General features: G+C 33.7%; 1 protein-coding gene across 7 annotated transcripts; it reads left to right on the plus strand.

The window, feature by feature from the left end:
* The first annotated feature begins 296 nt into the window (after positions 1-296).
* Positions 297-21,320, plus strand: LOC127841026 (uncharacterized). 7 transcript variants are annotated; one of them, XR_008030673.1, is made up of 4 exons: positions 309-668; positions 17,467-18,469; positions 18,810-19,531; positions 20,175-21,320. XR_008030673.1 is itself a non-coding variant. In XM_052369533.1 (3 exons), exons 2-3 carry the CDS (start codon positions 2,472-2,474, stop codon positions 20,533-20,535), a joined length of 714 nt encoding a protein of 237 aa, XP_052225493.1. In that variant the 5' UTR covers positions 297-390; positions 1,849-2,471; the 3' UTR covers positions 20,536-21,320. The 7 variants fall into 7 exon arrangements, 2 of the variants coding, with proteins under 2 accessions (XP_052225493.1, XP_052225492.1); XR_008030675.1 differs by having other exon boundaries at positions 20,186-21,320; XR_008030676.1 differs by having other exon boundaries at positions 17,467-17,790; positions 19,135-19,531.
* The last annotated feature ends 919 nt before the right edge of the window (positions 21,321-22,239 follow it).

Here is a 22,239-nt window from a genome sequence, read left to right on the forward strand (position 1 = left end):
ATTTTTCGGGATCATACTACTAAATAATATATCACAAGCTATAATTTTCGCTTGATAAATCATTAGATACATGTATTCTGTTATTGTGCGAATTCGACAATTCAATAATTATATAAATTAACAACGTAACATTTAATAACGTATACGATAATTGTATCACCTTTTTTATAGACAATATTTATTCTGAAAATGCTAAAGAAATGAACTATGATAGAACACCCTGTGAAAACGAACGATAACATATGTCAGGCCTAAACGTAGATAACATATCGAAGATTAAAACAGAGGCAGTACACGTTTCGGACATAGAGAAATCGAAAGTAGGTTCATACAAAAATGGCGACCACGTTTGAATCATCGCAACAAAAAGGATCAGACGTTGTTTACGAGGTGTGTTGTTCCATCTGCAAAGATGGCGATAAATGTAAATGAAGGGCGGTTTCATTGTCAGAAATGTTCGAAATATGTATGTGACAGTTGTGTGTTAACGCATAATAAGTTTCTCAAGGATCGCGCAGTAACTGCAAAAGGGGGAGATGACAATTGGCCTGTAACCAAAACAGTTGATGATACACTGGAGTTTTGTGAGGAGCACTCAACTGAGCAATTGACGATGTTCTGCGAAGATCATGATAAGCTGCTCTGTCATTTATGATTATTTGTGTTAAGTACGCGATAATACAATTATAAGGCTAAACATAGAAAACACGGTTTAATGTCGAGGGTCTAGCTCCTAAAATGTGGAATTGATACGTTTTTCACTACTATTATAAAGGACTCTTTCTGAGATGCAAATGAGTTAAAATAATATAATTTAATTATTTGATACATTTGTTATTTGAAGGGACTTGTTCGCAGATTAAAAAATAAAAAATAAACTAAGATACGTGCACATTGTGTATACCATAATAAGTCTTAATTTATAATTATGCTATGAATCAGTTAAACATATTCATGTCACCATCATGTTCAAAATAAAATGTGCATGATAGGTCAAAAACGACAAAATCAAGAATTTCATCATCGTCATCGACAAGATGATCTGGATTTGCACCATAATTTATTTTATGCACTTTAAGATGATACAATATATCGTAAATATCGGCAGTATATAAATCATCATCATTATCATTACCTGTTCTATCATACCTTCATTTTCAAAATTATCACCATGATAGTATGTTGAATATTGTTTAAACAAACGAAAACTGTGATGGTTATGATGGTGATTTACATCTAATGACTACTACTTAATTATACAATTATTATGTAATCATATTTGTAGAAAAATCATTTTCAAAACAATCATTTTATGATTATTCAACCAAGAGAGTATCAAGTAGTTCATCAATTTCTCATTTTCAATATTTTGTTATCATCATCATGATATCAACAACATAATCTTGATCTGTATTATTATTTGATTGTATTCACATTAATAATCACTTTATCGTGAATATCTGCGGTATAGATATCATCGTCAACTGTATCATCACCGGTTCTATAAAGAACATAATTACATTATTATAAGCATGATATTTGTTGAGTATGATAACAACATATAATGTTGATGGTGATGATGATGGTTTAATGTCATTATCAACAGCGCAACCATATTATGTATCTGTTTCATAATCAATAGCATAATCAGAAAAATAACATTATAATGTCATGACACACCAAATCATCGTTATGAATTTTAAAATCATCGTTGTGTTAAAACCAAAGTAATACTTTTATATATTATATGTGAGACACACCGATTTCAAGAGGGAAATAGTGATCGGTCGATTAAGTGTATTAGTCAATTGAATATGTTACTGAAATTAACTCAAATGTATATTTCAGGTAGTTTTATTATCTAAAAAAATGCAAATCATCATCACAACACATGAACGTAGCTGACACTTCATCAACAATCGAACAATTTCAGAAACGCTTAGCAGAAACGATGGACAGAAGTAAGCAAAATATAAAGTCTCTGCAAAAATCATATGAAACTATTCTGGAAGAAATTATTGATTTCCGTCGACATATCAACGACAGTTTAGAACGTCTGCAACAGCAACACTAAACGAATTAGATAAGCTGTATTCCAGTTTAAAGAATTCGTAAGATGATGATCGCAAAACATATTTGACATTTATTTCAAAGCTTAAAGTTCATACTACTAAAAGCAGAAGATCGCCTGAGAAAGAGTTTATTTGGAATAGAAAATATCTTGACAAAACTGCTTCGACAGAGTTATTTCTTCGAAAAGCCACGACTGAAGACATCGAATTTCAACTAAACAAGGACTTGGAGAAGTGTCTCGCTGCTTGCACAGATCTCGGGAAAATCTCCAAAAGCGTTGGCATTTTGTCACCTAAACATGTTGATCCGAACAAGGCAATTAACGTTAAAAAAAGTCACAATTCAAAGTGAAAACAACTACTGATACCACCAACTGCTCCATAGCTGGTATATGTCAGATGTCCAATGGGAAACTCGTCATATCCGACGGCTTCAATATGTGTGTGAAACTCATTGATCAGGCAAACAACGTTATAATGCATGTAAAGCTACCTTCGGATCCGTTGTCCATGTGTAACATATCCCTCGATGAAGTCGCGGTAACTGTAAGCGACTATAAGTCTCTTAACGAAATTCATTTCTTACGAGTGGACGCGCGAAAGATTATTACGATAAAACATATACAACTGAATCATTTGTGTTACGGAATAGCGCATCACAAAGGCTGCATGTTTGTAACGTCCGGCACATCTTTGCTCCAGTATACAACAGATGGGCGATTAGTGAAAAAATTGTACGAAGATAAATCTTCAAATTTCTCAGGTAACGTACGTAAAGAATATTTTTTTTTTGGTCAAACATAATTGTTAGGCTATTACACTTGTAAAATTAATACATGTTTCATGTTGGCTTTGCAAAATGGAAGTAGTATGCCTATTTCAGGCTATGTAATTTGACATCAAAAACCCTGTATTTCTACTCCTTTCTGAGTTGCATTGCGATGGTTAGGAATGTGTACGACATGTTGCTTGGTTCAGGAGCTAGTCATGGAAATGTGAAATTGAGTATACTCATATTTATTTAATTTCATCGTACCTACACAAGTTGTCATTAGGTTTCTCTGGTATATCAATACCATAGAGAAATTAGATAGCAATTAAATCGAATTATTTTTGGTTTATATTTGAATTGCGATACTACGCGGTTACTGTGTTTTCAGGCTTGTGTGTTTCTGTGATTGCTTGACTAAGTGTAAGCTGCGTTCGTTCCACAGCTCATACTTAACATACGTATTCGTATTTCGCATCGGATATTAAACCGAGTCGCATTTTACCAGATGCTTAAAATTGGTCATTTAAAGGCACCGTTGCGTTTCTGGATTGTTTCCTCTTATTCGCAATATCCCTCGATACCCAACAAACAACGTCGCATATTTTACAGATGGTCATATGGGAGATCGTAACGGTGCACTCGATACTATTTACTACACAACCCCTGAGTAGATCTGACTAGAACTTGGCTGGTTATCCAGAAACTGTGCAAAGAATATCGTTATCTGCGCGTAGACTTACTTATTATTTGAATATATATTTGTCAGTCATGTTACATATATTATGGTCAGTTGCACCGCATATATAACAGATATTATTTCTTATCCGTAAAAAAATACCTTAATCGATAACGTTTTGATATGAAATTCAACTATTTTATTAGCACGCGTAAATACGAATAAGAACATCTATTACATATTAAATGTTTTGAGAACTGTTCAATTATATTGGTTTGTTAGTTTATGTTAGTCAAAATGTGTGATCATGGGAGTAAGGACATTGACAATCGACATACTTAAATCGCCAGTCGAGATAATAATAAAGGATATTTTATTTGCCCGCTCGAAATTTACCAGCTATTGATTTTAAGTCAAAATTGTTAATGGGTAATAGATTATTCATCCCATATATAAGAAGGTGACGGGATGTTTTACGCTATAATATATACAGCGAATGTATGTTAACACAATTATCGTCATACTAATGTGTATAACGTATACAGTTGTAGGAGTTGCAGTAAGCTCTGATGGAAAGATGATCTATGTGACTGACTTTACTCATGGCATGCTGGTCACTCATTCAAGTATTGTTACTTAACATGCAACATCCACGTGGCTGCCACAGGACAAGTGTTTGTCTTTGGTAAAACATCTGTGTGTCAAGTAGACTCAGACGGCAAGAACCTTTTAGACAGAGTCAATGTGGATGGTTGTCCTGAGTGTGTCTACGTCAATGTAGACAACAACAAGTGACTTGTTGCAATGGCTCATAACGGCATCATGACTGAGTTCAAAATAACGAGTTCATAACTTCTTGAGTGAGATTCAAAATTCTACTGAACATAGTGAATTATTGTATTATTATGTCCATATCCATATTTTTTCGTAAATTTGATTTAAAATATTTACATGTAACTATCCAATGGATCTGTACAGATTTCAAATCATCTGCATATCAATGCTGTTGATGAGCACATTTTCAAACGCATGTTCATAAACACATTATGTATTTAGAATATTTAACAAAACCGTCATATGTCATGTACACTATTGATAATTACATCATACATAATACGAGATCTTTTTGTAATCATCGAAACAAAATCGATATTTATTGCAATGACATATTAGCAAATATAATAAATCAACTTAGTAACGAATTAAAACGTTAAATGCTTATGTTTTTTATAATTATGCTACACAAAACGTCACATGTGTTCCATGTATTTACGAAACATTAGCATGTAGCACGCCTGTAAAATGCTTTATTAATAAATGTGCACACAATGTTTATTGGTAGAAACATTTTGTTAATGCTATGGATATTTGTAGTGCCTACATGTAAAATATGCTCACTGTCAAGTATCAAAATTATTAGTGATATCGGTCTTAATCTCTACTCTTGGCATTCTATCTACCATGACTAGTATCTTATCATCAAAAGACAAAGAAGAAAAATACAAGTGATTTAGAAACGTCAAAGAGAGTGTTTAGTTAATATAACGTGCTTAAACGCGTGATCTAGCAAACTTGACAACCAAATAATGTCTGCAATTAAAAAGCACGTGGTGTAAAACACACAAGGAATACAAATTATGTGTCTTAGTTCAGCCGAATTTTTAAATTATTTTGTATGTAATTTGCATTTGTGAACATAATGCCATTACAGTATTTTAAACACGTATGACGTACCATCGATCAGTCCTCAATGTTAAGGAATGAAGTCGACGTCATTTTAAAATGTTTTATTATAAATTATTCACGCAAAACGCACGTTGTTATGCATTGCGTTGAAAAATGGGCGAACTTTTAATTTAAACAATATTACTACAACACAGGAAAAGTATATATTATATGCAGATTCGAAATAGTTGTTGCGGTCGTTCTGATGCTGTAACCAAACAATTCTGGATTTAACCATCTGAGTTTTATTCTTATTAATCGGCACACCTAGCCTTTTGTGAGTGTTTGTAACAAACATTTAACCGGAAATTATTTCTCAATTCGATAATATTAATGTTAAAAGTATGATTGTTAATAAATCGTTTGCACAAATGCGATGTCAAGCCTATCTATAATTTAATGCAAATTAATTATCTAGAATTATAAAGAAAAATTGATAATCTGTTTGTCTTCGAATATTCAGCATGTTTTAGAAAATCTCTTCCGTCTTTTCTATTATCATTTCCCGAAATGGTGGCGAGGCATATAGTCACCGCTTTGCCCGTCCTTCCGAGTTCTACTGTTTTTGAATGACTTTTCGTGGGCCTGAAAGTAATTTATCCTGCAATTGTGTTTGTCTTACTCGATGGCTTTACGTCCATCCTTTTGTCTGACGAATGGTACGTTTCCGCGTGAAAAAATTGATGAGTTAACAAACTTTAGTGCTTAATTTCTTAATTGAACTCGTGGCCACGAGATAGCTAAAATTCTCTCCTCTTTTATTTACTGCACCGCTCGTTTTTAATTGCACTACCCTTTTTAGTTAGTTTTGCACTCCTTGTTTTTCAATTTCGTGGCTTTGACTTAGTAACTCGAGGCCACGACATAGCTTACTCGTAGCCACGAGATAGTAAGTCGTGGCCACGAGATAGAAAAACAGAGGCGTGCAATGTAAAAAAAGAAAGAGGAGTAAATGTAACATCTATGCCACCGTACGCTTGCGAAAAATTACAAGCTCTTAATAGAAACCGTGGAATAAATAGTCCATACATGTATTCAATTTAATTTCGTTATTGAGAAGCATTTACATAAAGAAATAAATTACACTATTTTTGAAATCTTAAGCGTTTTTATTTCGCTGTTCTCTTTCACATGGTATGTATCTTTTGTAAGTGCTGCTTTCTATTGGCAAATCACGCCAACTTTATCTCGGAACGTTATCTTTTGATTGTGTATAAATCATAAAAGAATTTATAATAATACTTAGAACATAATAATAAGTAGTAAAAACTACCGGTAGCTTATGTACTAAATTCGTTACTAAATTTAAATCTACCTGCATTAAAATATCAATACATTGCCAATAATTCATATAATACAACGAGTTTATGTAATGCTTTGATGTAACTTTATTAAGTAACTATGAATGATGTTAATAATTTCTTCATAAAGATTTGGTTGTGTAAACGTTTTATCATTATTAAAACAGTGTTAGATTTAGACAGTGTTATACTTAAACATTATAGTTAACATTTCTCACAAAGAGACTTCCTTCATTTACGAAAAATGTGTGTCATTTGTTTAATGTTTGAATTGTATTTGAACCACATCATTAATGCACCCACTTAGACTGTGGTCAGTTTATCGCAAACCCTTTTTTTTTTTTTGATACCACATTTATATATTTTCATACTCGAGATGTGCGTTCAAAGGCGCTTTACAGTTTTTCCCTGATCACTGGGTCATAAGTCGTCCGTTAACATCTTATGCGTTCAATTCTTAATAAAGCGATCTTAAAACTTCCGAAGTGGTAATAAAAAAAAATCTTTTCAATATTTACCGATACGGTATTTGCAAAGGGAGGTCTACACCGCCAATTTACAGAACATTAACATCAACCGCTGTGTATATTTATTAATACGAATAGAGCGTGCTCAACCGCGAATTTCATTCTCGTGGGTTCAAATCTATGTGATCACTCGTTACACCATGTGTTTGAACAGAAACAAATTTGTGGACATCTAAAGGCCACTAAAAGCATCACATTTCGAATGCATGTATTTTGGAAACATTGTTTCATTAACGATTATCTATCCTTACCTCGCCTTTTCGTTCGCAATTCTATTTATAATAGCGTTTGCATAAATACGCTACATTTATGATCTACAGACTATCAATTGTTAACCTTTCAGCCATTCAATATTAACCCCCAGACTAGCCTTGCTTCGTCTGTGCATGTATAGAAATATATGCACAGTTAAATTATTAAAAACTCGTCGGTAAGTTTAACATTAGATTATTTTCACCATAGAATGTAGGCTGTGAATGTTTGAGGTTCAAACTATAAATATTTAATACATGTAACATTATAGTTTAATGTATTGGCAAGTTTCTGACCTTCTTCACATAGTTATGTTTAATTAATACATTATGTTTATTTTAAAGAATAGTTATTTAACTGAAGTTGTTATAAAATGATGCTAGTAATGTGTATTAAACCCATCTTAAAAGGTAACATCTCACACACAATCCGCATGATTTATCAATCTATAATGTGCATGTTGTATTTCTATTTGCATTATTTCAAACTTTGTGATTAAGATTTCGATAAATAGTTGCACCAAAAAGTGTCCTAATATAAATTTAAAATAAACAAAAATAGGAAAACAGCAATAACAATAACAATATTGAAGTAAACGAAAATATATTTAAACAGCACAACATGTTTGCTATGCAGCCGAATAACTCTTATCAATATACTCAAAAACGATGCATTGCACATGGATAATTTATCGTATTTTCTCTTTCAAGATTAGATTTAATAGTCCATCTATATCACAGATCTACCGATGTTATCATTAGTTCTGCATCTATGTTATGCGAAGAGAGGTGAAGTTAATCTTAGCACTTGAGATAAATAATCTTTATGTAAACTGCGAACTATAAACCTGTGTGTCTGAATGGTATATACATGTTCATGTAAATAATAGTTATCTCAAGTGTAACTTATGTAACACAACACATACATATACAACTATTATAAAATAAAACATAAACCAATTGACAAAAAAATGATCGGCCTTAACACAGGCTCGACAAGTCTATGCAGACATATCAACCAACGCGGCTTGGTTATATCGATATCGTTAGTAGTATGTCAAATACATCTGAAAATGGCTTCGGTGTTAAAACTTCTCAATATAGAGGATATGTGTTGTTCTGTCTGCGAAAATGAGAGCATAAATAAGAAAGGACTGGTTAATTGTCAGAAATGCTCGAATGCATACTGCGCTGAATGAATGGTTATGCACAACAGAGCATTGAAAAATCATTGGGTAATATCAAAATGTAGCAACTGGAATATTTCCAAAACTTTGGATGATAATGTTGAATTATGTTAGTAGCACTTTGTTGAAAATCTGACTATGATCTGTGAAGATCACTAGAGGCTGATCTGTCATGTCTGCCAGCTCCGAAATCGTATGTCAGTGACAAGTCATTTTTCGGTGAAATTGAAGCATGTATTATTTAGAGTGTTGAATACATCTGCCCATAAATGCATAGTGTTGCTTTATTTCCAAATGCTTGCTGAAGCAAACATATCAACAATAGATCAGTATACTGAATAACAGCAATGCAATGTTAGTCCACCAGCTCTTTATTCCGGAGATAAATGTTCAAAAGTTGTGGCATTTAAACAGTCAGATAGGTAGTTAAAGCGCATCGTAGCTAGGTGTATGCAGTGAGCTCCGTACAATAATTATGTTGATAAAGGAGGTTTAAATGTGTGTTTTGTTTGCAGGAGCAGATGAATCAATTGAGATGTACCCGCTTAGTTTTGAGTTCATGAATGTCATTAACCAATGGTGTTTTAGAGCTACTTCTACTACTACGTGTATTACTATTACTGCCGCTACTACTACTACTACTTCTACTACTACTACTTCCACTACTACTACTACTACTACTACTACTACTACTACTACTACTACTACTACTACTACTACACTACTACTACTACTACTACCGACTACTACGACTACTACTACGACGACGACGACTACTACTACTACGACTACTACGACTACCACTACTACTACTACTACGACGACTACGACTACGACTACTACTACTACGACGACGACGACGACGACGACTACGACGACGACGACGACTACGACTACGACGACTACGACACTACTACTACTACTACTACTACTACGACTACTACTACTACGACGACTACGACGACGACTACGACGACTACTACGACTACGACAACGACTACGACGACGACTACTACGACTACGACTACTACGACTACTACGACGACTACTACTACTACTACTACTACTACTACTACGACTACTACTACTACTACTACTACTACTACTACTACTACGACTACGACTACTACTACTACTACGACTACTACTACTACTACTACTACTACTACTACTACACTACACTACTACGACTACTACTACGACTACTACTACTACTACTACTACTACTACTACTACTACTACTACTTCTACTACTACTTACTACTACTACTTCTACTACTACTACTTACTACTACTACTACACTACTACTACTACTACTACTACTACTACTACTACACTACTACTACTACTACTACTACTACTACTACTACTACTACTACTTCTACTACTTACTACTACTACTACTACTACTACTACTTACTACTACTACTACTACTACTACTACTACTACTACTACTACTACTACTACTACTACTACTACTACTACTACAACTACTTCTACTGCTACTTACTACTACTACTACTACTCCTACTACTACTACTACTACTTCTACTACTACTACTACTACTACTCTACTACTACTACTACTACTACTACTACTACTACGACTACTACTACTACTACTACTACTACTACTACTACTACTTACTACTACTACTACTACTACTACTACTACTACTACTACTACTACTACTACTACTACTACTACTACTACAACTACTTCTACTGCTACTTCTACTACTACTACTACTCCTACTACTACTACTACTACTTCTACTACTACTACTACTACTACGTCTACTACTACTACTACTACTACTACTACTACTACTACTACTACTACTACTACTACTACTACTACTACTTCTACTACTACTACTACAACTACTACTACTACTACTACTACTACTACTACTACTACTACTACTACTACTACTACTACTACTACTACTACTTCTACTACTACTACTACTACTACTACTACTACTCCTACTACTACTACTACTACTTCTACTACTACTACTACTACTACTACGTCTACTACTACTACTACTACTACTACTACTACTACTACTACTACTACTACTACTACTACTACTACTACTACTACTACTACTACTACTACTACTACTACTACTACTACTACCACTACTTCTACTACTACTACTACTACTACTACTACTACTACTACTACAACTACTACTACTACTACTACTACTACTACTATTACTACTACTTCTACTACTACTACTACTACAACTTCTACTACTACTACTACTACTACTACTACTACTACTACTACTACTACTACTACTACTACTACTACTACTACAACTACTTCTACTGCTACTTCTACTACTACTACTACTCCTACTACTACTACTACTACTTCTACTACTACTACTACTACTACGTCTACTACTACTACTACTACTACTACTACTACTACGACTACTACTACTACTACTACTACTACTACTACTACTACTACTACTACTACTACTACTACTACTACTACTACTACTACTACTACTACTACTATTACTACTATTACTATTTCTTTGAGCTCATTTGATTAAGAGTACCGAGAACACAACGCCACAATAACGTAATTACCGGCTTCATTCAATACATATACATATCATATACCTTGCAAACAATATTTTATTTTTATTCAAATATATCGCAAACAAATTATCTACCACCATTAAAATATGTAAACATCACATGTACAACATGCTTTCAATATCAAACTTCCGTTTTTATATTTGTATGCGCTCCGCAGCTTTGTCCGAATGTCCGAATTATAATTATGATGGAATGAAATTTGCGAATGATTAATTATAGAAATCTGATATGCAGGTAACAATATACAAAAAGATTTCCTTAACAAATGCAATGTAACGAAAAATAAAGTCAAACTTGTGCGCGTAGACACTCCAACAACCATATCTTTTTTAAATAGCATTCGAAGCCTAATTGATTAAAACATTGAAAAAGATAGGGCATGCGATATGTAAGACAGAACTCGACGCGAATCTACGGTCACTGTTTTACGGCCATCTTTTTACCCGCTTCTCTTCACTTGAAGTGGATTTCCCGCAAAATTTGAAAGTCTCATGTAGTCTTAACCTAAAAGCAAAACAGTGAATTTCTAGTATACAAAAATGTTTTCCCTACCACGTCTACACATAAATATTCAACAAATGAAGTTTTGGCAAGTGCCCATACAGAGAATTGTATCTTCAAATAAATGACGTTCCATTTTTTTTAAAGAAATTGAACACCAAAAGTTTTTAGTATACGGTAACCTGCAGCATTCCTGTTGGGTCGGACTGTGCATCGTTATCAGATCGTTCCGGTAAAATAGTTTTTCAGGGAGTTATTGCCGTCTGATTATTACTATGACCTTCTCTAATGCATTTTTTGCCGAGAAAGATCTCAGGAATGCATGATCAATAATGTTTTAAGTATTTTTCTATTTTTGCGGGCATGCGCATTTTGAAAAGTTGTTCCGATCAGATTTTCAAGAGATTATTGCTTTTTGAATAATAATTCACTTACGCGTTTGATCTCGGACACTTATTATTCGAATGTTATAACACCACTTCATAAGTCGCGTCTGTAATGCGTGGAAATGCGTGTATTTTCGGATTGTTTCGCTTAAACATAAACAGGAACAAAGGATTATATATGTATGTTTTCGTGTCCTTATTAGATCACTTATGATCCAGATTCGATGGAACATAAGATTAATGCCGCATCCCTATAGGGCTTACATGCGCACATTTTCAAGTCGTTTGCGCCATGGCTTTGTCAGTAAAATACTGTAGTGCGTTCAGTTACAGCGAACGTTCGCCAATGATCGTTCGTTTCCGATTCGGTCTTATTGAACGATAAGTTCGGCGCGAGCGTTTCAAGATGGCGGCTCCCAGAATATTGATTGCGATTTTGATGGAGGAAATCGCGAATAACAACATTGTATCAGAGGAAAGGTCGTCGGAGGACTAAATACTGACAATTTCATAATACAAAACTATAAATACCCGTATTCTTTTTTAGATTAAGACTTAAATAAAATATATTTCAAAAATAATAAAACCTATAATAGTTTTATTAATATTACAAGTGGTGTGGATGCGATAGTGTTATTTTTCATTAGCGATCGAAATTTAGTGTAAGAGGTGCATTGAATCAGTTATAAAATAAAGCCCTTAAATAGCGCAATACATTACAATCTTCAAATATAGTTGTAATTTTCTTTTACATTGAATGAATTTTCGTTTCGTTTACATTTAATGAAAATATTAATAAATTTTAGCATTCAAATGGAAAAAAACACATGCATATTTTGCGCATTGAACTGTCTTTGAATGTACATGTATATTGAACACTCTTTTGTATTGATAATGAGCGATACAATTCTGGCATTTTATTTTACCATAAATCTATACATTTATTTTACCCAAGTTTTTCTATCCATATTATGATCAAACGCGATTGCTTGTTTTCACGATGATGTTTCGAACACTGCAGTAACGCACGATATTTAAACGTTATATTTGCAGGTACCCGTTAAATACGTTAATTGTGTAGCAGTAAAATTCCACAATATTTTTAATGTATTGTTATTATTAAACACTTTATTGTTATGTTTGTACAGAGACGTAGGTCTCTGGTTTAAACTGGCTAATATATATATACTTAATTGTTCCTGTTGATCCATTTCGGACAAATGTACGTCTATTTTTCAAAATATGTCCAAATATTTTATTAAAGCAACTGTTTAGTTTTTGGCTTAACATACCAAGAGATGACATGGAGGTATCATAAATCGTGTTTGACCAGACATCTGCGGTTTATGACCCCATACAGAGACATACAAGTATAGGTTCCTGGGTTTATGACAACCTGTTTTCTTAGTAATTGTCGGGACAGTATCCGATCATATGGAGATAATCGGTTTGTGATGAACGATGGGGCAATTAAACACTGGGTGGTTAAAAATGCTGAAATAAAGAGTGTCAACATTGATGTGAACAATTAAATAAAGCATTTACATGTATCAAGAGGATTTAGTTAATCTGTGCTTGGTCCGTTACTTTTTCTTCTTTATATAAATGACTTACCTAAATCTATTACTTCTCAAGTTCGCTTATTTGCAGATGACACTGCCGTTTATCTAACAATCAACAATATGCATGACTGCCATACTCTACAAGAAGATCTAGATAAACTAATGAAATGGGAACATCTTTGGGAAATGGAGTTCAGCCCAAGTACATGCCAAGTTTTAAACATAACCAGAAATAAATCAAAATTCTCTTTAAATTACAGACACCAAATACTAAAAACTGTTGACAATGCAAAATACTTAGTTGTGGACATCTCAAAAGACCTTTCCTGGAACATCCATATAAATAGAATTACAAATAACGCTAATAAATCTCTTGGTTTTCTACGCAGGAACATACAGACAAGAAATTCCAACATTCGCCAGCTTGCATACAAGACAATAGTTTGACCACATGTTGAATATGATTCTTCCGTATGGAGTCCTCACACTTTACAAAATATACAAAAAAATGAAAATGTACAGCGTCGAGCAGTCCGCTGGGTCAAGAATAATTATTCTCCATATGACAGTGTCCCCTCCATGCAACAGGAACTTGGTTGGCAGACCCTACAAACAGACAAAATGACACTAAATTAATAATCTTTTTCAAAATTGTTCAAGTTTAGTAGCCGTGCTGCTACCATCATATATCGAGCGACCCACCAGATTCACTCGTCACATGCACCCCGTCTCTTTCAGACAGATCCATACCACTGCAAATTATTATAAGTTTTCATTTTTCCCAAGACGCTATTGTGATGTGGAATAACCTCCCTGCCACTACAGTATTACATCCTGATCTTGAAGGGTTTAAGCGGTCCCTGCTTTCCCCTTCTGCCCCTTGAACTCCGAGAGACATGTTTTTATCAGTTTTAACTTTAAATCACTTCACCATGCATGATTAATCTAACATACTTTTACTTTCTCACTTATTCACTTTTAACACTTTTATCTTGCACTGACTGCGCACCTGTCAATAATACATGCAAGGGGAGTTAGACAGTATAGATAGATAGATAGACAAGGTAAGTTTTTACAGACATATAGGTTCAAATCAGTTTCTTTATGTTGATTACATAAAATCAATTAATTTGTTGTTTGTTTTCGTCCTTATTTGTGTTCGTTCATTGGATTCTATTTAATCTGAAAGAATTTCAATTTCTGAGTATTTTGTTGTTCTTAAAAAGGGTCGCGAATATGATTGAAACCTTATCACGATGCGGTTCATCAAACGCAAACAATAGCATAATGGCCGCAGTGTTGACGGCCAAAATTTGAGCATGCGCAAACTTGACGTCATTATCGGAATCCCCAAAACCTCCTATACACTTTGTTTATAATTCAATTCATTCTATGTACTACAAAAAAAGAAGAAAAAATATCGAAGTTACACTGAACAACAACGACAACTTATATGTCCGCCATCTTGGTTTCGCTAGCGAACTACCTCCCGAGAGGGTTCGCTTCGGTTCGCGAACGTTCGCTGCGAAATGAGCGTTCAATAGCGAACGTTCGCGACCGTTCGCGAACAATAGCGAACGTTCGCTGTAACTGAACGCACTACTGATCTTTCATTACAAATAAAACATTTTCCGCACGAGATCTCAGAAACTATTAACCCGAATGTGATGACAGTTGATATGCGATATTCTAATCGAGTGAATCGTAGAGACTTATTGATATTTAAATGATAACTTGTTATCTGCGATTTCTTTAATAGTATTATTGATTGGTAATGACTTCCAAATCTAGGATAAGAGATTAATATTGTTGTTTTTATCAGAATTTGGTATTTCAAACAAATACAACAATTTAATTTAATTTAAGTTATTAAAACACAACTTTATATGCTAATATATAGAATATCAACGTCTTAAATTCATGGTTAAATACCTTTAACGGAAGTAAGACGTTCAGTTTTAATATATTTCTCTCACATCGAGTTTATTATGAAATTATTGATCGGAAACTTGGAGTGTTTGAGTTCGATCACTGAAAGTTACAAGCTCTTGACAGAAACCGTAGAATACAATGTCCATCGATTAATTTGCTTGAGTGTCTTTTGTGAGACGCATTTAAATAAGATAATAAATTACCCTGTAATTGAAACATAAAGCGCGTGTATTTAGCTGTTCACTTTTACAGTGGGTATATGTTTTCTTAGTGCTGCTTTCTTTTTGAAATTTATATATTTTAATTTTAATAAATCGTTTGCTGCAATTGTATTTATTTCATAACTTCCTCACAATGAAGAACAAAGTGACCAATTAAACTCAGTATGTTCAGTGCAGTTTTCCGTGTATTTATAAACAAATGTAACAGTGGTGTAGTGGATATATGTTCGCATAGCGTATATCAAATATGTCAGGATAGCAGATAGCGTATATGTCCAAGTTTCCCACTCCGGGGCGACATTTTCTTAGTTAATAATGGTAAGTGGTATGAAACATTATAAGGATCTAAGTAAACACAATTGCAACAACGAAATGTGTACATTTTTGTCTGAATGTGAATATATCTTAATGCAGAAATAGTGTATTATTGTTTGTCGAAGTTTTGTTTATCATAACAACAAAAATATAACTATACAACCATAAACACGGCATTCTAACCAATTGGTATAAATGTTCGGCCTAAAAGCAGGCACGACAACTCTGTATATACACAATATATACGCTAACGCAGCAGGCTGTTTGAATATAGGGAAATCGAAAGTAGGTCTGACAATAAAGACATCTGAGCATGGCTGCTAACTTCGGGACATCGCAGAATAAAGGATCGGAAGAAAAATACGACGTGTGCTGTTCTGTTTGCGAGGAGGATAGTGCATATAAAGGATGGTTTTATTGTCAGAAATGTTCCAAATATTTCTGCAACGAGTGTGTGATAATGCATTAAAAGCTACTGAAGGATCATTCAGTATCAGCGAAAGGTAAATGTGACAACGGGCCTGTTAATAAGAAAGTGGATGATACTCTGGAGTTATGTGAGGAGCACGCTACTGAGAAAGTGACGATGTTCTGTGAAGATCACGAGAAGCTGCTTTGTCAGTTATGTCTATTTCACAACAACCACAGGTACGTATCATATAACCGTTAGACCAAACATATAAAACAACGTTTAATGTGCATTGTAGGGTTTTACACTAGCTCCTCTAATGCGAAATATCCATACGATAAAGAAAACTAAACTACGTGTCTTAATGACTAATTATGAATTCTAAAATTAATATTTAAACAAATTTGTATACTTACAATAATCAACAATTGATTTTTCAACATAGACAATATATAGTACTTAATAAATACCATCAATATCATTATTGTTATCATAATCAACAACACCATAATTTTGATCGGTAATATATTTTGATTTTATTTCCTTAAATATACACTTTATCGTGCATATCTGCAGTATAGATTTCATCATAAATTTTATCATCACCGGTTCTATTAATAACTCCATTTGCACAATGATCAGCATCAGCATATTTGTTGATTGTATTATAACATGATATTGTCATAAGAAAAAATAATTGTGATGGAGATAGTGATTGTCTTTATATCATTATCAACACCGCAACCATACTATGAGTCAATGTCATATACATCAGAAGAATCAGAAAAGGCAACGTCTGCAGATGTCACATTATAATGTCATGACAAACCAAATCATTCGTTTTAATTTTTAAATCATAGTTGTTTTAAAACCAAAAACTGATACTTTTATTAATTATATGTGAGACACGCCGAACTTAAGAGTGAAATAGTGATAAGTCGTTAAAGTTTATTACTAAATTGAATATGTTACTTATATTAACTCACATTTATCTTTCAGGCAATGCAGCCATGTAGTTTAATTATCTGAAAAATGCAAATCTTCAACACAACCTATAATCGTAACTGAGATTGCATAAAAAGCGAACAATTTCAGAAACGCTTAGCAGAAACGATGAACAGAATTGAACAGAATATGAAGTCTCTGAAAACATCATATGAAACTATCCTGTAAGAAATTCTTGATTTTCGTCGACAGATCAACGACCGTTTAGACCTTCTACAACAGCATACAATACGTGAATTGGATAAGTTGCACTCCAGTTTAAAGAATTCTTCGGAGGATGAATGCAAACAATGTGAGACATTTATTTCAAAGATTAAGGTGCATGATTTCAAAAGCATTAAATCGCACGCGAAATCATTCATTTTGCATAGAAAACATCTTGACCAAACTGCTGCGGAAGAGTTTTTTCTTCGAAACGTTAACACGAACGTAGACATTGAATTTGATCACAACAAAGACTTGGAGAAGAGTCTCGCTTCTTGCACAGATCTCGGGAAAATCCCTAGTCGCGTTGGTATGGTGTCAACTCAACATGTTGGTCCCAACAAGGTCATTAATGTTCAAGGAAACTCAAAATTCAAATCGGGAACAACTACTGATACCAATAAATGCTCCATAACTGGTATATTTGAGATGTCAAACGAGAATCTCGTCATTTCTGATGTAAACAATTGGTGTGTTAAACTCCTCGATCCAGCGTATAACGTAAAAGGGCAACTAAAGCTAACTACGTATCCGTGGTCTATTTGTGGCATTTCCCCCAATGAAGTTGCGGTGACTATAAGCGACTGTAAGTCTCTTAATGAGATTCATTTCTTACAAGTGGACACTGGAAAGCTTATTACGATAAAACATATGCAACTGTCTCATCGATGTTACGGAATAGCGCATAACAAGGGCGACATGTTCGTAACTTCTGACACTGCTTTGCTCCACTATACAACAGATGGACGATTAGTGAAGAAATTGTACGAAGATAAGTCTTCATTTTTCTCAGGTAAGTTACGTGAAGACTACACTTTTTATTTTGTCAAACACAATTTTTAGGCTATTAAAATTGTAAATAAATACACATTTGATGTTGGTAATGTAAAATAGGAGTAGAATGCAAATTTCAGGTTACGTATTTTGACATCATAAACCCTTTATTTGTACTTCTTTCTGAGTTGAATGCGTTTAACGTGTTGATTGTTAGAGAGTATGTAACTTGTTGATTGATTAACTTTTATTAATTATATGTGAGACACGCCGAACTTAAGAGTGAAATAGTGATAAGTCGTTAAAGTTTATTAGTAAATTGAATATGTTACTTATATTAACTCACATTTATCTTTCAGGCAATGCAGCCATATAGTTTTATTATCTGAAAAATGCAAATCTTCAACACAACCTATAAACGTAGCTGAGATTGCATCAAAAATCGAACAATTTCAGAAACGCTTAGCAGAAACGATGAACAGAATTGAACAGAATATGAAGTCTCTGAAAACAGCATATGAAACTATTCTGGAAGAGATTCTTGATTTTCGTCGACAGATCAACGACCGTTTAGACCTTCTACAACAGCATACAGTACGTGAATTGGATAAATTGCACTCTAGTTTAAAGAATTCTTCGGAGGATGAATGCAAACAATGTGATACATTAATTTCAAAGATTAAGGTGCATGATTTCCAAAGCATTAAATCGCATTAGAAATCATTCATTTTGCATAGAAAACATCTTGACCAAACTGCTGCGGCAGAGTTATTTCTTCGAAACGTTAACACGAGCGTAGACATTGAATTTGATCACAACAAAAACTTGGAGAAGAGTCTCGCTGCGTGCACAGATCTCGAGAAAATCACTAGTCGTGTGGCATTTCCCCCAATGAAGTTGCGGTGACTATAAGCGACTGTAAGTCTCTTAATGAGATTCATTTCTTATAAGTGGACACTGGAAAGCTTATTACGATAAAACATATACAACTGACTCATCGATGTTACGGAATAGCGCATAACAAAGGCGACATTAACGATTAGTGAAAAATTGTACGAAGATAAGTCTTCATTTTTCACAGGTAAGTTACGTGAAGACTACACTTTGTAGTTTGTCAAACATAATTTTTAGGCTATTAAACTTGTAAATGAATACACATTTGATGTTGGTAATGTAAAAAAGAAGTAGAATGCAAATATCAGGTAACGTATTTTGACATCATAAACCCTTTATTTGTACTTCAAATACGATTGCATTGCGATTGCTAGGAATGTGTACAACATGTTGCTAGGTTCAGGATCTTGTAAAGAAAAAGTGATATATAGTATACTCACATTTATTCGATTATATCATGCCTATAAGAGTTGTCATTATTTTGCTCTGGTGTATCTTAACAATAGAGAAATAAGATAGCAATTAAATCGAAACATTTGCGTATATATTTGAATTGCGAATACATTTTTGCGAAATTCTGTGTGGGTCAATATTTGTGATCATTGGTGTCGGACATTGACGTACGACCTACTTTAATGGACAGTGCATATAAGAATTTAGTCATTTGTTTATTGACGCGCTCGAACTTTATCAGTTACGGAATGTAACGTCAAACTTGTATAGGGGTAATTTCCCATTCATACCTGTGTGATGGGATGATTTACGCAATTATGTAAACAAGTTATACATGTCAACACAATTAGCATTATACCAGTTTGTTTACGTTGTAGGCCTTGTACAGTTGTAGGAGTTGCAGTAAGCAATGATGGACAAAGGATCTATGTGACCAACACTGATGCGGGCAGATTTGTCACCCTGGCCATGGATGGAGCAGTCAAAGCCACGCTCCGGGATTCTGCATTTATACATTCAGAGATAGCATGTAACATACACGTGGCAGCCACAGGACATGTGTTTGTCTTTGGAAGTAAATCAATATGTCAAGTAGCCACAGACGGAAAGAAAATTCTAGCCACAGTCGATGAAGATGGCTGTCCTAGATCTGTTTTCGTCAATGTACACAACAGCAAGTTACTTGTTGGAATGTTTGATATCGACACCATTACGGAGTTTAAGACAGTGATTTCATGACTTCTTAACTGATATGTCAAAGTGTACTGAACTGAGTGAACTATGGTATTTTTGTGAACACTTGATTAAAATGCATTTGATTAAAAATATGTACATGTTACTATCCAATGGTCAGTGCGCGTGTTAAACAGTTGTACGGCTTTGACGTCAGTTATTAATTCCATATACCGTGTACGCCATTCGCGATTACCTCGTATGAATATTTGATTTATTCGCCAAACTCGAACCAAAATCAAAATGAATTGCAAGTACACATACACAAATAATTTAAAAACACAATCCCGAGTCAAAACGTTTAATGCATATTGTCTTTCAACAATTTTAACACATAGCTTCACATGTATTGTATGTGTATACGAATCAATTGCAAGAAACTTTACAGTTGCACACAACCTTGTACTATGTCAAGTAATAAAACAGGAAATATATGTTGTATTATAAAAGTGGAGGTCTAATTCTAGTCATGCGTAATATATTGACGCAGAATGATACGGCATGCCATTTGGTCAACATAACATTTTACACACGCCTATATGTCGTTTTACCCGGACAGGCAGATACCAACTCTCGGCAAGAGCAGTTGAACTGTCTACAGACACTATTTGAGTCTGCTTATTATTTAAAAATTCACTTCGTCTGAGTTGGAAACACTAAACGACGTTTAATTATAAATAATACCACATACTTAAAGTTTTTCTAAAATCTGTCATATAATTCATGGTGTAAAACTTTATTGTGCTTTCAATAGTTTATTCTCTCAGCGATAAAAAATCAATATCATACATTCAGACCGCTTAATTACTCATAATTATGTTAATGGTTGTTTAAGAGAATGTTTACTATCGTTTCATTTCCTTGTATCGTATTTAATCATAAAAGTTATAACTGATAAAAATGTACTTTAATGAATTTTGAAAAACACAATTAATTGACATGCGAAAATTTGCAGCAACACTTAAGCAAAGAGTATGATGACTGTTTTATCTTTTGTGCGACTTTAATAGTTAATTAATATTATGAATTGCGTTGACTTATGTGTTAAATCGTATTTTAAAATAAATGTGATTTTGAAAACGCATTCACACAAGAGAACGATCATTTGCGATAGTAAAAAGAATGTTTTTATAACGATCGAATATATTCCTAACATATAAAACTGCATAAAGAATATAATACAAAAGATGGAATTTGTCAACAATTGGATTTGACTTTAAGTAGTTTAATTTTAGACAAATAAAAAAATGTCTAGCAAAACTAATAAACAGAAATGAAACACTTGATAATATATGCAGGACCTCTTCTTAACATTCCAGTTGCGTGTTGCTTTAAAAAAAACTACGTAAGTCGTAATGCAAAAACATGTTTTTTTGTTGTTGTTTTTTGTAAAATAACGAAATTCAATGTTTTTTATGAATTCATGTGAAGGATTTGTAATAAGAGGACAATTATGATAAGGACAGTATTTTGGCAGGTGTGTGTCCGGAAATAATTTTAGTTATATTGCTATTATTTCGAGTGAGCTTGGGTTTAGATCTGAAAGTTGTCCCTCTTAGGAACCTACCGTAGCAAGTAAATCTAACTGTTCGTTTCCTATAATGATTGCGTGACTCGGGATCGAGAGTAATTTAAGTGAATTATTTTTAGTTACAATTTTTTATATTCTTTTACACTGAGTCTATCAAGTGTCGGGTCGCGTATAAGATG

The sequence above is a fragment of the Dreissena polymorpha genome, chromosome 8 (assembly GCF_020536995.1).
Source record: "Dreissena polymorpha isolate Duluth1 chromosome 8, UMN_Dpol_1.0, whole genome shotgun sequence".
Taxonomy (NCBI): domain Eukaryota; kingdom Metazoa; phylum Mollusca; class Bivalvia; order Myida; family Dreissenidae; genus Dreissena; species Dreissena polymorpha.